Raw genomic sequence first — 13,315 nt, forward strand, 5'->3', positions numbered from 1 at the left:
AAAAAAAAAAAAAACAAGGTGGAGTAAATTTTAAAAGCTTCTAAAAATTACAAAGCTCCCATTCTATTATTTCCAAAAAGTGACTAGATTCAGAATTAAGAATATACATTTTACTGAGAGTTCTCAGGAAAAAGTCACCAAAAGGTTGACAGTGATTATGGATAATATTATAAATCGCTTTAATTTTCTTCTTTCAGTTGGCTGTATTTCCTACTTTGTCTATAAGAAGCATATATCACTGATGTCATTTTAAAGTTTAGATAAATTTAGACCCTTCTGTTTTTACAGACTTAAAATAACTGTTCTTATAATTTGGAGCAGAGAGAGAGAACTCCCTGAGAAATTTTATTGAAACTATAGACTGTGTCTTCAGAAAAATACCTCTATGAACCTATGTAAAAGTTACATGCAATTGTAGGGGTTCGCGAGCCCCCTGAATCCAGAAACTACAATCTCTTGTATAATTATTTTTTAAAATGATGAGATGAAACAGTCACCATGTGAGAGAGGATGGTCCTGGCTTACCCTGGTGTGACCAAATTACTGCTTCTGAGTAACAGGAGGGCTGGGCTGAGTCCCTGCCAGCTCCCTGCAGTCACCCCAGGCACGGCATGGGTGCCTAGGATGGGCAGATGCTGGGGCAGCTATAGTGTGAATGGAGACCCTACGGCTGCCTGGAATTCACCAGACCACTTGCTAGCCTACTGAGCTAATGGTTTCTGAAGAAAGTCAGTGAGGCCTGCTGTCCTAGGGAACATCATTACTCATTAGTGCTATTTTCTCTCCTTTAAGGCTTCCTTTATTCCTATCTATTGGCAAACAAAATTATAGAATCTACAAAGCAAAGACAGTATTGTTGAAAAAACAGTCATATCATGCTGTTTTCCACATAGCACTTAATATATTAAGCAAGAGGAATGTTTTATTTATGAAACTAGTAATAAAACTTATTCGCCTAAACAATACTAGGGGGAAGAAATACCTCCTTTTTGCTTTCCTTGTTTTGATCAACCTCAATGTCAATGGGATTGTTTCCATTTGTTTCTTCCAGTTCATCCTCACTGGAAGACAAGAACAAGTCATTGAATGGTTATTTTGTACTAATTTTACCAAATACAAACAATAAATTGATTTAACTGAAAATTTTGCACTAATTTTACCAAATATAAACAATAAATTGACTTAATATAAAATGAGTATGTTTTCAGGCTGCTGAGATAAAAACATCTTTGTAATTGAAACAGAATACCAACTCCATAGTTCTTTCAGTCTAAATGATGAAAAACTACTAAAATAGATTCCTAACTTCCCAATCCAGATCGAAAACATGATTGCTCTATATTTGTAAACTGAAAATATCAAAGTGAAAATGCATTTACATGTTATTTTCCCATAATTATCTATTGAGGACTAGGATATGATTACTAAACAAAACTGAGAAATTACGGAGAATAAATTTCCACTGCATTGGGAACAAACCTGCCAACAAGTAAAAAAAATCCTTTTTCAAGTACCATCTTTCTACCCAAGGCCACACAAAGTCTGAGGCTTTTCTGGTGTCCTGGACAACCAATGTTTTAAAATTAAGTTTAATTTTAAAAAGAAAACTTACATTGGTATATACTTCAAATGCTTTTTGTAATATCCTGAATGTAGTATTTAATTTCATTTTCAATGTAATTTAATTCAGTATTTCATTAAATTTAAAACAAACAAACAAAAAAGAAAAGTCCCGGTGTAGGTAGGAATGCAACTGTAAAACGTGAGAAAACTAAGTCTCCAGAAGTCAAGTAGCCTGCCCCAGTTTGCCCACCTCGCACTGCTCTGGAATCCACCCCAGGAGACCATGCCTACTATGCGCCACCTCCTCCCCATCCTCCACCAAGGTAGCAGGAAGCTCTAGCTGAGGAAAGAGTGTCCACAAGAAGAAAGAGCCTTCGGTAAGGGAATTTTGTCCCAGTCCCTGCCATGACTTTCACAGGCAAGTCCTGTTAGAAAGTCAACAATTTATCAGGTGCTGCTGCAGCATCTCCATCCCTGCATCCCAAAAGTGGTTAAGGTGCACATGGGAGGTGGAGGCAGAGCAGTTCTTGGCCCCATGAGGGCCAAGTAATGTAATGTAAAAAAAAAAAAAAAAAAGAAAGAAAGAAAGAAAGAGAGAAAGCTTCCAGGGAGTAAGAATGGAAGTGTTGGCAGGTATTCTCACTTCGTACTCAAGGATATCCAATCCCATTCTGTATTATTTAATTTTGATTGCGGTTTAGTAAACTGCACCTGGTTGTAATAAGAGACTTACTATACAGACAGTAAACTAGGGAAATGAAAAAGCTTCATTAAAAATTAATGAGAGTACTCATCCCTAAATAGACCTACTAGTATGTAAGTCGGAGGCAAAAATATGCAGATGTATCACAGTCAATAATTGTATAGGCTCTTACAATTGAAAAGAGCTTTGGAGATGTTCCTAACATCACTCTCAATTTATACTTGGGCCAAGAGGTTTGAATTCTCCAAAAGCGATACTCAACTTTCAACGTGTTCTCACATGTTACTTTTTCATTTGAAATGATAAAATTCCATCCTGAGATGGGACGCCGGGGACCATATATTTCATCCTCCCTCATTTTTTAAATTATTGATAAAAATATGACAGGAAATGTGGAAAATAGGATTTTTTAAAACCTACCTATATCTCTCACCACTTTAACAAGAAAACCATTAGGTCTGCATGCTGCCTTCTGGACTTCAAACATCTTCATTTTAGACTTAAGGAAAACAAGAGGCTTGGGGAAGACGCATGTTGAACTCACCTGCCTGTATGTACAATTTTACTATGTTAAAAAATAAATGAAAGACCTTAAACATCCCAGTGTAGCCTGTGGCATGTTAGTGGAATCTTCAGAGCTCAGACTAGAACCCATTTCTGAGTGTGAGTTGGCCATTTCCACTTCTCTAAGCTACATATAAGACTGAGGAAGTGATGATTAAGAAGTATTCTCCATACTAAGCTATCCTTAAAACTAACATGCTTATTAAGAAATTATAGGCTGGGCGCGGTGGCTCAAGCCTGTAATTCCAACACTTTGGGAGGCTGAGGCGGGCGGATCACGAGGTCAGGAGATCGAGACCATCCTGGCTAACATGGTGAAATCCCGTCTCTACTAAAAATACAAAAAAATTAGCCAGGCAAGGTGGTGGGTGCCTGTAGTCCCAGCTACTTGGGAGGCTGAAGCAGGAGAATGGCGTGAACCTGGGAGCTTGCAGAAAGGCGGAGCTTGCAGTGAGCCGAGATCGCGCCACTGCACTCCAGCCTGGGCGACAGAGCAAGACTTGTCTCAAAAAAAAAAAAAAAAAAATCATAAAATGTTTCTCTTTCTCATTCACACACAAAAAACAGATGGTCAAAAAAAGAAGCAGTAACTCTAAATTGTATTGTTGTATTTTTGTTTCCACATGACAAAGGTAAAAACACACCAAATGAATCTTGTAAAAATATGCCATATTAAACCTCAAACTACAAAATAAAAGATTTTTTTATTAAAAGGAGCCACCCCTTCCAAAGGGGCAGGAAAAAAAATGGGTCAAAGTTAACTGACTCAAAATGGAAGTTCACTGACTGCAGGGAAAGAGTGGTGAGAAAAAATCCCTGAATAATGTAACACACTCTAATACATCTCATGAACATGCAGTTCCACCGGGAAGGCACGGGGAGAACACCAGTCATTCTGCCTTGCCTTGCCTTTGTGTATCTGGGGCTCTTAGTCCCCTAAGTGGTTAGACAACACCCCAGCCACGTGCTCACCTCTCCTCCCGCTCCCGTTTTTGTTTCCGGGCATGGCGATCCATCACACTAGTTTTAGTCCTTGTCTTCTTCCAAGAATAGTAAAATTTTACCAGACTTGCTATAGATTTATCAGGAAGCTAAACATAAAAAATGAGTTGGTTTATTTGAATATAAAAGTAATCTTGAAAAATCAAATGTTTAGATACCTTTAATAAGGATCACTCTTCTATGTCTGAAGCCATAGCCCTTTTTTCTGATAAGAAAAAACTGATAAATGGATTCTTATCAATAGACATTTTAAATTACTGAAGTTTGTAAGTGAAACTTAGTCAATGAAAACCAATTCAAGATGAATCGAGAGTTTTCACACACCCAATGCCCTTAAATAAAACTTGTTTATTTTTTAAAAATTCATTTCAACACTTAATGCAAATGTCAGTAAGCTTTTAAGTAGGAGTCTACCAAAGAGTTTTCCAGAATGTAAATGATAAGTCAGCTGTCCCCAAGCAGACACAGCCCCTTGAGGCACCACCTCAGACAACCATGAAAGATCTTTTGTGCTGGGCGCGGTGGCTCACGCCTGTAATCCCAGCATTTTGGGAGGCCGAGGCGGGCAGATCGTGAGGTCAGAAGATTGAGACCATTTTGGCTAATATGGTGAAACCCTGTCTCTACTAAAGATACAAAAAAATTAGCCAGGCGTGGTGGCATGCGCCTGTAGTCCCAGTTACTCAGGAGGCTGAGGCACGAAAATCGCTTGAACCCGGGAGGTGGAGGCTGCAGTGAGCCAAGATCGCGCCACTATACTCCAGCCTGGTGACAGAGCGAGACTCTGTCTAAAAAAAAAATCTTTCGTATGGGTCTAATCTTTTGGGAGTCCCAACAAGAGGGACTGGGGCGGGTGGGGAGGGTCCAATCACAGATGACAGGATGGGAAGTGCTAGAAGCGCTTTACTCCTGTAACTGGAAAACTCCTATCCACAGAGCAGCACGTACTAAGCTGAATCTTCTAAAGGGGAACTTTATCAAAAATGGGAATATTTATGTTTGAGTATGATATCCCTATCTCAAGTATGCTGCAGAAGAGAGTAGCTAGGAGAAAAAACTAGTTAGAACTCAGTGGTCTCATCTACTTACCATTTGTTGGATTCTATGAAAAGTTTTCCCATGAAAACTAAAGGCTTGCTCAAATAAGACTTTATCTTCCACAGTCCACTCATCTGGGAAAGGGGTAAAGTTGGGCAAATCAGCCAATGACTTTTCGATATTATGTTTATGCCAGAAGAGCATCCCAAGAGCCTACAAAAATCATATCAGTGAAATTTTAGATCAAAAAACAATGAAAATGGAAATGAGACCAAAAAAAGAAAAGTGAGAACTACTTCATATTTAGACAAACTCACTCATATACAGTGCTAAGTGGCGGCAGACACTGTCCTCACTCATATACAGTGCTAAGCGGCGGCAGACACTGTCCTCACTCATATACAGTGCTAAGCGGCGGCAGACACTGTCCTCACTCATATACAGTGCTAAGCGGCGGCAGACACTGTCCTCACTCATATACAGTGCTAAGCGGCGGCAGACACTGTCCTCACTCATATACAGTGCTAAGCGGCGGCAGACACTGTCCTCACTCATATACAGTGCTAAGCGGCGGCAGACACTGTCCTCACTCATATACAGTGCTAAGCGGCGGCAGACACTGTCCTCACTCATATACAGTGCTAAGTGGCGGCAGACACTGTCAGATGCCCCTTTTTCTACTCTTTGTAATTGTGGTAACATACACACAACATACTTTTTTTTTCAGGTGACGTAATTTTTATTATAGGTATGTCTTTTAATATAGGTATAAGTATCAAGAAAGAGTGAAGCAATTTAAATAAATTATTTAATTTTCAAACAAAATACAGTATGTTTTAATTGGAAATTACACATACAATAAAAATATTTTTCTTGGAAACGACAAGTATACAATTCAGGATGGTGCTAACTTGTTAGGTACAGCAACAAGGGAAGGTGACACTTGTTAGGTGTGGCAACATAGGAATCATCAGGGAAGTGGTCACAGAGAAACTATCTACAAACAATTATTCTAAAATAGGTAAAAATTAGCATGAACATAAAGAGATGAAATGAAAAATGAATACTGGCTTTCACTCCTTAGAAACTGGCTGGGTGTGGTGGCCCACACCTGTAATCCCAGCACTTTGGGAGGCCGAGGTAGGTGGATCACATGAGGTCAGGAGTTCAAGACTAGCCTGGCCAACACGGTGAAACCCTCTCTCTACTAAAATTCAAAAAAACATTAGCTGGGCATAGTGGCGCATGCCTGTAGTCCCACCAATTCAGAAGGCTGAGGTAGGAGAATCACTTGAACCTGGGAGGCAGAGGTTGTTCCAGCTTGGGTGACAGAGACTCGTCAAGGGAGGGAGGGAGGATTTATTACTGTCATTCCATTTTTCTAATAGAAACTTGATTTCGGCCGGGCGCGGTGGCTCATGCCTGTAATCCCAGCACTTTGGGAGGCCAAGGCAGGCGGATCATCTGAGGTCAGGAGTTTGAGAGCAGCCTGGTCAATATGACGAAACCCTCTACAAAAGACTCTACTAAAAATACAAAAAATTAACTGAGTGTGGTAGCGCGTGCCTGTAATCGTAGCTATTCAGGAGGCTGAGGCAGGAGAATCACTTGAACCAGGGAGGCATGGGTTACAGTGAGCCGAGATCGCGCCACTGCACTCTAGCCTGGGCAACAGAGTGAGACTCTGTCTCAAAAAAAAAAAAAAAAAAGATTATTATTATTATTGATCGGATGTGGTTGCTCATGCCAGTAATCCCAGCACTTTGGGAGGCTGAGGTGGGCAAATAATCTGAGGTCAGGAGTTCAAGATCAGCCTGGCCAACATGGCGAAACCCCATCTCTACTAAAAACACAAAAATTAGCCAAGTGTGGTGGCTTGCGCTTATAATCCCAGCTACTTGGGAGGCTCAGGCAAGGGAATCACTTGAACCTGGGAGGTGGAGGTTGCAGTAAGTCGAGATCATGCCATTGCACTCCAGCCCGGGTGACAAGAGTGAAATTCTGTCTCAAAAAAATTTTTTTAAATTTATTATTACTGTTATTATTATTATTATTTGGGGCAGAGTCTGGCTCTGTCACGCAGGGCCAGAGTGCAGTAGTACTCACTGCAACCTCCACCTCCCAGGGCCAGGTGATCATCCTTGATTGCCTCAGCCTCCCAAGTAGCTGGGATTACAGGCACATGCCACCCCACCTGGCTAATTTTTTTTTTTTTCTTTTGAGATGGAGTCTTGCTCTGTTGCTCAGGCTGGAGTGCAGGGGCATGATCTCGGCTTACTGCAAGCTCCGCCTCCCGGGTTCACGCCATTCTCCTGCCTCAGCCTTCTGAGTGGCTGGAACTACAGGCACCTGCCACCACGTCCAGCTAATTTTTTTTTTTATTTTTAGTAGAGATGGGGTTTCACCATGTTGGCCAGGATGGTCTTGATCTCCTGACCTCGCGATCCGCCCGCCTCGGCCTCCCAAAGCACTGGGATTACAGGTGTGAGTCACCATTCCCAGACAAATTTCTTGTACTTTTTGTAGAGACAGGGTTTTGCCATGTTGCCCAGGCTGGTCTTGAACTCCTGGGCTCAAGTGATCTACCCACTTTGGCCAGAAGTAGAATTGGTGGATAATATGGTAATTCTATTTTTAATTTTTTAAGGAGCTGCCATCCTGTTTTCCCCACCAGGTGTACCATTTTACATTCCCACCAACAGTGAATGTCCTTGTCTCTTATAACCCTTTTTAAATTTAAAGTCTATTTTGACTGATATTATTATAATCACTCCTGCTTTCTTTTGGTTACTACTTGCATGGGATACCATTTTCCACCCTTTCACTTTAAAATTGTGTCTTCGAAGCTAATGTTAATCTCTTGTATATAGTGGGATTCTGTATTTTTTACCCATTCTGACAATCTCTGTCCTTTGGAAAGTTTAATCCATTTATATTTAAAGTAATCACTGATAAGGAGGAACTTTTGTCATTTGGCTATTTGTTTCGTATACTCCTTAAAGCTTTTTATGTCCTTCATTTCCTGAATTACTGTCTTTTTATTTTATTTTATTTTATTTTTGAGACAGGGTTTCACTCTCATTGCTCAGGCTGGAGGAGCAACGGCATGATCTTGGCTCACTGCAACCTTCTCCCTTCCAGGCTCAAGCAATTCTCCTGATTCAGCCTCCTGAGCAGCTGGGACTACAGGTGCATGCCACCATGTGCAGCTAACTTTTTTTTTGTAGAGACAGGGTTTTGCCATGTTGCCCAGGTTGGTCTCCAACTCCTGAGCTCAAGTGATCTGCCCAAAGTGCTGGGATTATAGGTGCGAGCCACCACGTCCAGTCTCATTTTTATGTTTGTTGATTATTTATAGTGAAAGATTTAAATTTCTTTCCATTTCGTTGTATATATATTCTATAACTATTTTCTGAGGCTGGGCGTTGTGGCTCACACCTGTAACCTCAGCCCTCTGGGAGGCCAAGGTGAGAGGATCACTTGAGTTCAGAAGTTGGAGACCAGCCTGGGGAACGTAGCAAGACCACGAATCTACGAAAAACAACCAAACAACAAGTTAGCCAGGCATGGTGGTGCACGCCTGTAATTGCAGCTACTTGAGGGGCTGAGGCAGGAGGACTGCTTGACTCAGCCCAGGGGTTTGAGGCTGCAGTGAGCTATGATCACACTACTGCACTCCAGCATGGGTAACAGAGCAAGACCTTGTCTCAAAACAAAACAAACAAAAAGACACAAGTTTTTGTTTATTTTAAATTGCAGATTAGGCCTTTATTACACTGATCTCGAAAGAAAGATTTAGTACAGTTATGCTCAAAATGAATACTGGGTCCACATGGCAGAGCCAAGCAATTAGAACACGATTTAGAAATCAGTCAGTGAAAGACATATTTGGACATGATCAAGAGGCATTTCACTGCCACAAAACAAGGTAGGGGAGAGATTCGAAAACCCATAGCAGGATGCAATCCTACCCCTTAGAGGTCAAGAAGTTTATCCCATATTGGTGTGAGGAATGGCTTCTTTTCCTTTTTTTATTTTTATTTTTTTGTTGTTGTTGATACAGAGTTGTGATCTAGAGTGCAATGACATGATCTTGGCTCACTGCAACCTCTGCCTTCCAGGCTCAAGCGATCTTCCCACGTCGGCCTCCACAGTAGCTGAGACTACAGGCACACACTACCACGTTTAGGTGATTTTAAAATTTTTTGTAGAGATGAGGTGTCACTATATTGCCCATGCTGGTTTCAACCTCCTGGGCTCAACTAACCCTCCCACCTCATCCTCCCAAGTAGCCGGGACCATAGACACATACCATCATGCCTGGCTTTTAATTTTTTCTAGAGACAGGATTTTGCCATGTTGTCCAGGATGGAATGGCTTATTTTCTGATGACCACATGTGGGACCATTTCAACTGCCACCAAAAATTCCAGAAGGGGGCTGGGCGCAGTGGCTCAAGCCTGTAATCCTAGCACTTTGGGAGGCCGATGTGGGTGGATCATGAGGTCAGGAGTTCAAGACCAGCCTGACCAACATGGTGAAACCCTGTCTCTACTAAAAACACAAAAATTAGCCGGGCATGGTGGCGGGCACCTGTAATCCCAGCTACTCAAGAGGCTGAGGCAAGAGAATCGTTTGAACCCGAGAGGCGGAGGATGCAGTGAGCCGAGATCGCACCATTGCCCTCCAGCCTGGGTGACAGAGTGAGACTCCGCCTCAAAAAAATAAAATAAGGCCAGGCGCAGTGGCTCATGCCTGTAATCCCAGCACTTTGGGAGGCTGAGACGGGTTGATCACGGGGTCAGGAGATTGAGACCATCCTGGCTAACACAGTGAAACTCCGTCTCTACTAAAACTAAAAAAAAAAATGACAAAAAAATTAGCCAGGTACGGTGATGGGCACCTGTAGTCTCAGCTACACGGGAGGCTGAGGCAGGAGAATGGTGTGAACCGGGAGGCGGAGCTTGCAGTGAGCCGAGATTGTGTCACTGCACTCCAGCCTGGGTGACGGAGTGAGACTCTGTCTCAAAAAATAAAAATAAAATAAAATAAAATAAATAAAAATAAAAAATCCCAGAAGGGTTTTTGTTTCGTATTATTTTTATATACAATTTTTTGGAAAAGTAAATCTAACACATGAACTTAATACAGGATTGCTCTCAACCTTCTAGAGCCACTTTCCCTGGGGTCAGGGAGGAAATGGTTGTTTTTTCACATCACTGTGCAGATTATAGCCATCTTCCACTGGAATGAGCAGAGCTCTCCTGACAGTGGTCTGACTAGAGAAGAGTACAGGATTGGCTCCTGGGGTCAAACAGGCTCTCTTTGCTTCTCCTCCTTGGTCATGACAGCATGGCTCCTCCCGCAAAGGTCCTTAGTAAACAAAGCCCTGGCAAAAGCCCAAGTCACTACCTTTCAACTCTCTTGGATAAGGGGAACTTTCTCCCTGCACCAGAGGTGCTATTCTGACTAGATTATATGAAGCAAGTGGGTGCAGGAGACAAAAATGGTTAAATGAAAATGGGAACCACGAGTTCCCATCTGCAGCTGCAACATAAGATGCCTACAGATGTGGTCAGTGTGGCATGTGCAGAAAGGAGGTGAAGAAGAATGGTTGGGCAGGGAGTGTTCCTTGAGAGAGCAGTCAGCTTGCTGGCCTTCACTTCTGGGCCTTGCCCTGGGCAGCCGCAGCTTCCATGGCTTTATGCACGGTCTCTTCATCCCCCAGGAACTTTTTTCATTCATGGGCTTGATGGGCTTCAAGTTCTTGTCCAATTTATAGACAATGGGATTACCAGTTCACAAGTTCAGCTCCACTATGGCCTCTTCAGAGAGACTCTCCAGCAGCTTTTAATTGAGAATATCCTCATTTCTCCCCTTTACTTTTGAAAGCATTTTCTCAGATACAGAATTCTTAGTTGACAGTGTTCTTCTCTTGCTGCGTTGAATATATTACCCACTTCCTCTGGCTTCCAAAGGCTTTGACAAGAAATACCCTAACAAGCTTATTCAGGATCCCTTACATGTAACAGGTTAGTTCTCTCTTGCTGCGATCAAGATTCTCTCTCTTTTCGAAGTTTCCTTATGTGCTTTGGTGAGTTTGACTTTATCCTACCTGGAGTTCACTGAGTTTCTTGGATGTTTATATTCACGTCTTTCATCAAATTTGTGAAGTTTTTGGCCACTATTTCTTCAAATAATTTCTCTGTTCCTATCTCTTTCTCTTACCCCTTATGCAACTTTCACATGCATATGTTAGTCCACTCAATGTGTTCCTAGGGTATCTTAGGCTCTGGTTACTCTTCAATCTTTTCTCATCCAGCTGCTCAGACTCGAATCATTGCCACTGTCCTTTCTTCACGTTCTTTCTTATTCTTTCTTGGGACTCTTCAAATCCGCCTTTGAGCATGTCTAGTGAATTTTTCATTTCAAGTGTTTAAGCTCTAGAATTTCAATTTGGTTTCCTTTTAGGTTTTCCATTTCCTTACTGTTATTTCCATTTGTTCATACATCATTTTCTTGACTTTTTCTGTATCTTCTATTAGTTCTTTAAAAATATCTTTAAGATAGTTGTATTAAAATATTTGCCTAGTAGATCTGCCACTAAGGTCTTTTCCCAGGGACAATTTCTGTTGATTAATTTTTTTCTACTGAATGGGCATAAATTTACCATTTCTTTGTATGCTCTGTGATTTTTCTGTTAAAACCTAGACATCTGAATCTAATAATGTAGTAACTCATAATCACACTCTTCCTCAGGGTTTGCTACGTTTTTACTAAGGTTTTGCTTTCTTTTAGTTGTAGGCTTGCCTCCATGCTGAGGATCAGCCTGAGTATAAACTGAAGGTCTTCTCTGAGGCACTGACTTTCCTTGCCACTGGTCACAGAACCAGCATGGTTCTAGGATCTGTGCTCTTCAAGTACCACACTTTACTGCCTCAATATATAAACGAAGAAAGTAATTTATGAAAGCACAATTGTGTTACTCTTTTAAAAATTATATATATGTTATATATATATGATATATAAAGGTCTCAGCTTAGAAAAATGGTAGAAATAGAACAAGCAACAAAAGAGGTAAGATGAGATAATCTAGCAATACTTTGCTAATGGTAATTTTTACACCGGAATTATAATATAGGGAATTTTCGTGCTAATGGTCTTTTTTATTTTTTATTTTTATTTATTTTTTGAGATGGAGTCTCGCTCTGTCACCAAGGCTGGAGTGCAGTGGCACCATCTCAGCTCACTGCAAGCTCCGCCTCCCAGTTTCACGCCATTCTTTTACTCCTCCGGAGTAGCTGGGACTACAGGCGCCTGCCACCACACCCGGCAAATTTTTTTTTTTTTTTTGTATTTTTAGTAGAGATGGGGTTTCACTGTGTTAGCCAGGGTGTTCTTGATCTCCTGACCTCGTGATCCACTCGCCTCAGCCTCCCAAAGTGCTGGAATTACAGGCGTGAGCCACCGCACCCGGCCACTAATGACCGTTTTTAAAGGAGAAATGATCAAGACTACCATCCTTAAGAATTCATACAGGTATATTTTGTAATCATCTAATAATTAGAAGTAGCTTCAATGACCAGGATAGAGTAATTAAATGTAAGGCCAAGTCCAAAAGAAAGTATACAATTTCACATAATCTAAACTTTTGGTAACTTCCATCATTCAGAAAAATAAGAAATGTCAGTAAGTTACAGGTTTTAAGATCTAGATTAATGCCATGGAAAGCATTAATCCAACTTGATGTGTTTAAAGTAAATCATTAAAGCTGAAACAAGGTATCATCACACTTTTGCAGAAAAATAAATCTTGTGGATTTCTTGTTAGTACATTCCAAACAACATTTAAAAGAAAATCTTGGCCGGGCACAGTGGCTCACGCCTGTAATCCCAACACTTTGGGAGGCCCCTTCTCTACTAAAAATTAAAAAATTAGCCAGGCGTGGTGGTGCGCGCCTGTAATCCCAGCAACTTGGGAGGCCGAGGCACGAGAATTACTTGAACCCCGGAGGCAGAGGTTGCAATGAGCTGAGATGCACCGTTGCATTCCAGCCTGGTTGCCGAGCGAGACTCCATCTCAAGGAAGGGGAGGGGAAGTGAGGGGATGGGAGGGGAGGAGAAGGAGGGGAGGAGAAGGGAGGGGAGGGGAGGGGAGGGACTTTAATCAAACATTTACAATCTGAAAATTATTCAAAATGGTGAATATTAAAACACTTCAGGTAAGAATGTGAAAACATGCGTCAAAAAACATCATTATACAACCAGAAGAATGAAAAATCACATATTCAAATGAGAAAGCACTATGTTCAAGCATCCAGCTCCTTAGTAATCACTAAGTAATTAGTGTCCTAAAGGCTGTAGATCTGCTGAAATGCACAGATGTGCCTTTCAAATCAAAGGGTCCTCTAATATTCATCTTGAACAAGAAAAAGGAGACCAGAGTT

At 41.4% G+C, this 13,315-nt stretch overlaps 1 protein-coding gene across 1 annotated transcript in view; it reads right to left on the reverse strand.

Annotated features, from left to right (window-relative positions):
- The window catches only part of RCOR1 (REST corepressor 1), a 137,022-nt gene that overhangs the window by 18,061 nt on the left and 105,646 nt on the right, over positions 1-13,315 (reverse strand). Inside the window, exons 5-7 of the mRNA XM_033191208.1 lie at positions 4,922-5,083; positions 3,803-3,921; positions 983-1,061 (exon numbers count right to left, since the gene is read on the reverse strand). Coding sequence (XP_033047099.1) covers positions 983-1,061; positions 3,803-3,921; positions 4,922-5,083 — 360 coding nt within the window. The remainder of the gene's footprint in view (positions 1-982; positions 1,062-3,802; positions 3,922-4,921; positions 5,084-13,315) is intronic.

The sequence above is a fragment of the Trachypithecus francoisi genome, unplaced genomic scaffold (assembly GCF_009764315.1).
Source record: "Trachypithecus francoisi isolate TF-2019V2 unplaced genomic scaffold, Tfra_2.0 Lachesis_group3, whole genome shotgun sequence".
In the NCBI taxonomy this organism is placed as follows: domain Eukaryota; kingdom Metazoa; phylum Chordata; class Mammalia; order Primates; family Cercopithecidae; genus Trachypithecus; species Trachypithecus francoisi.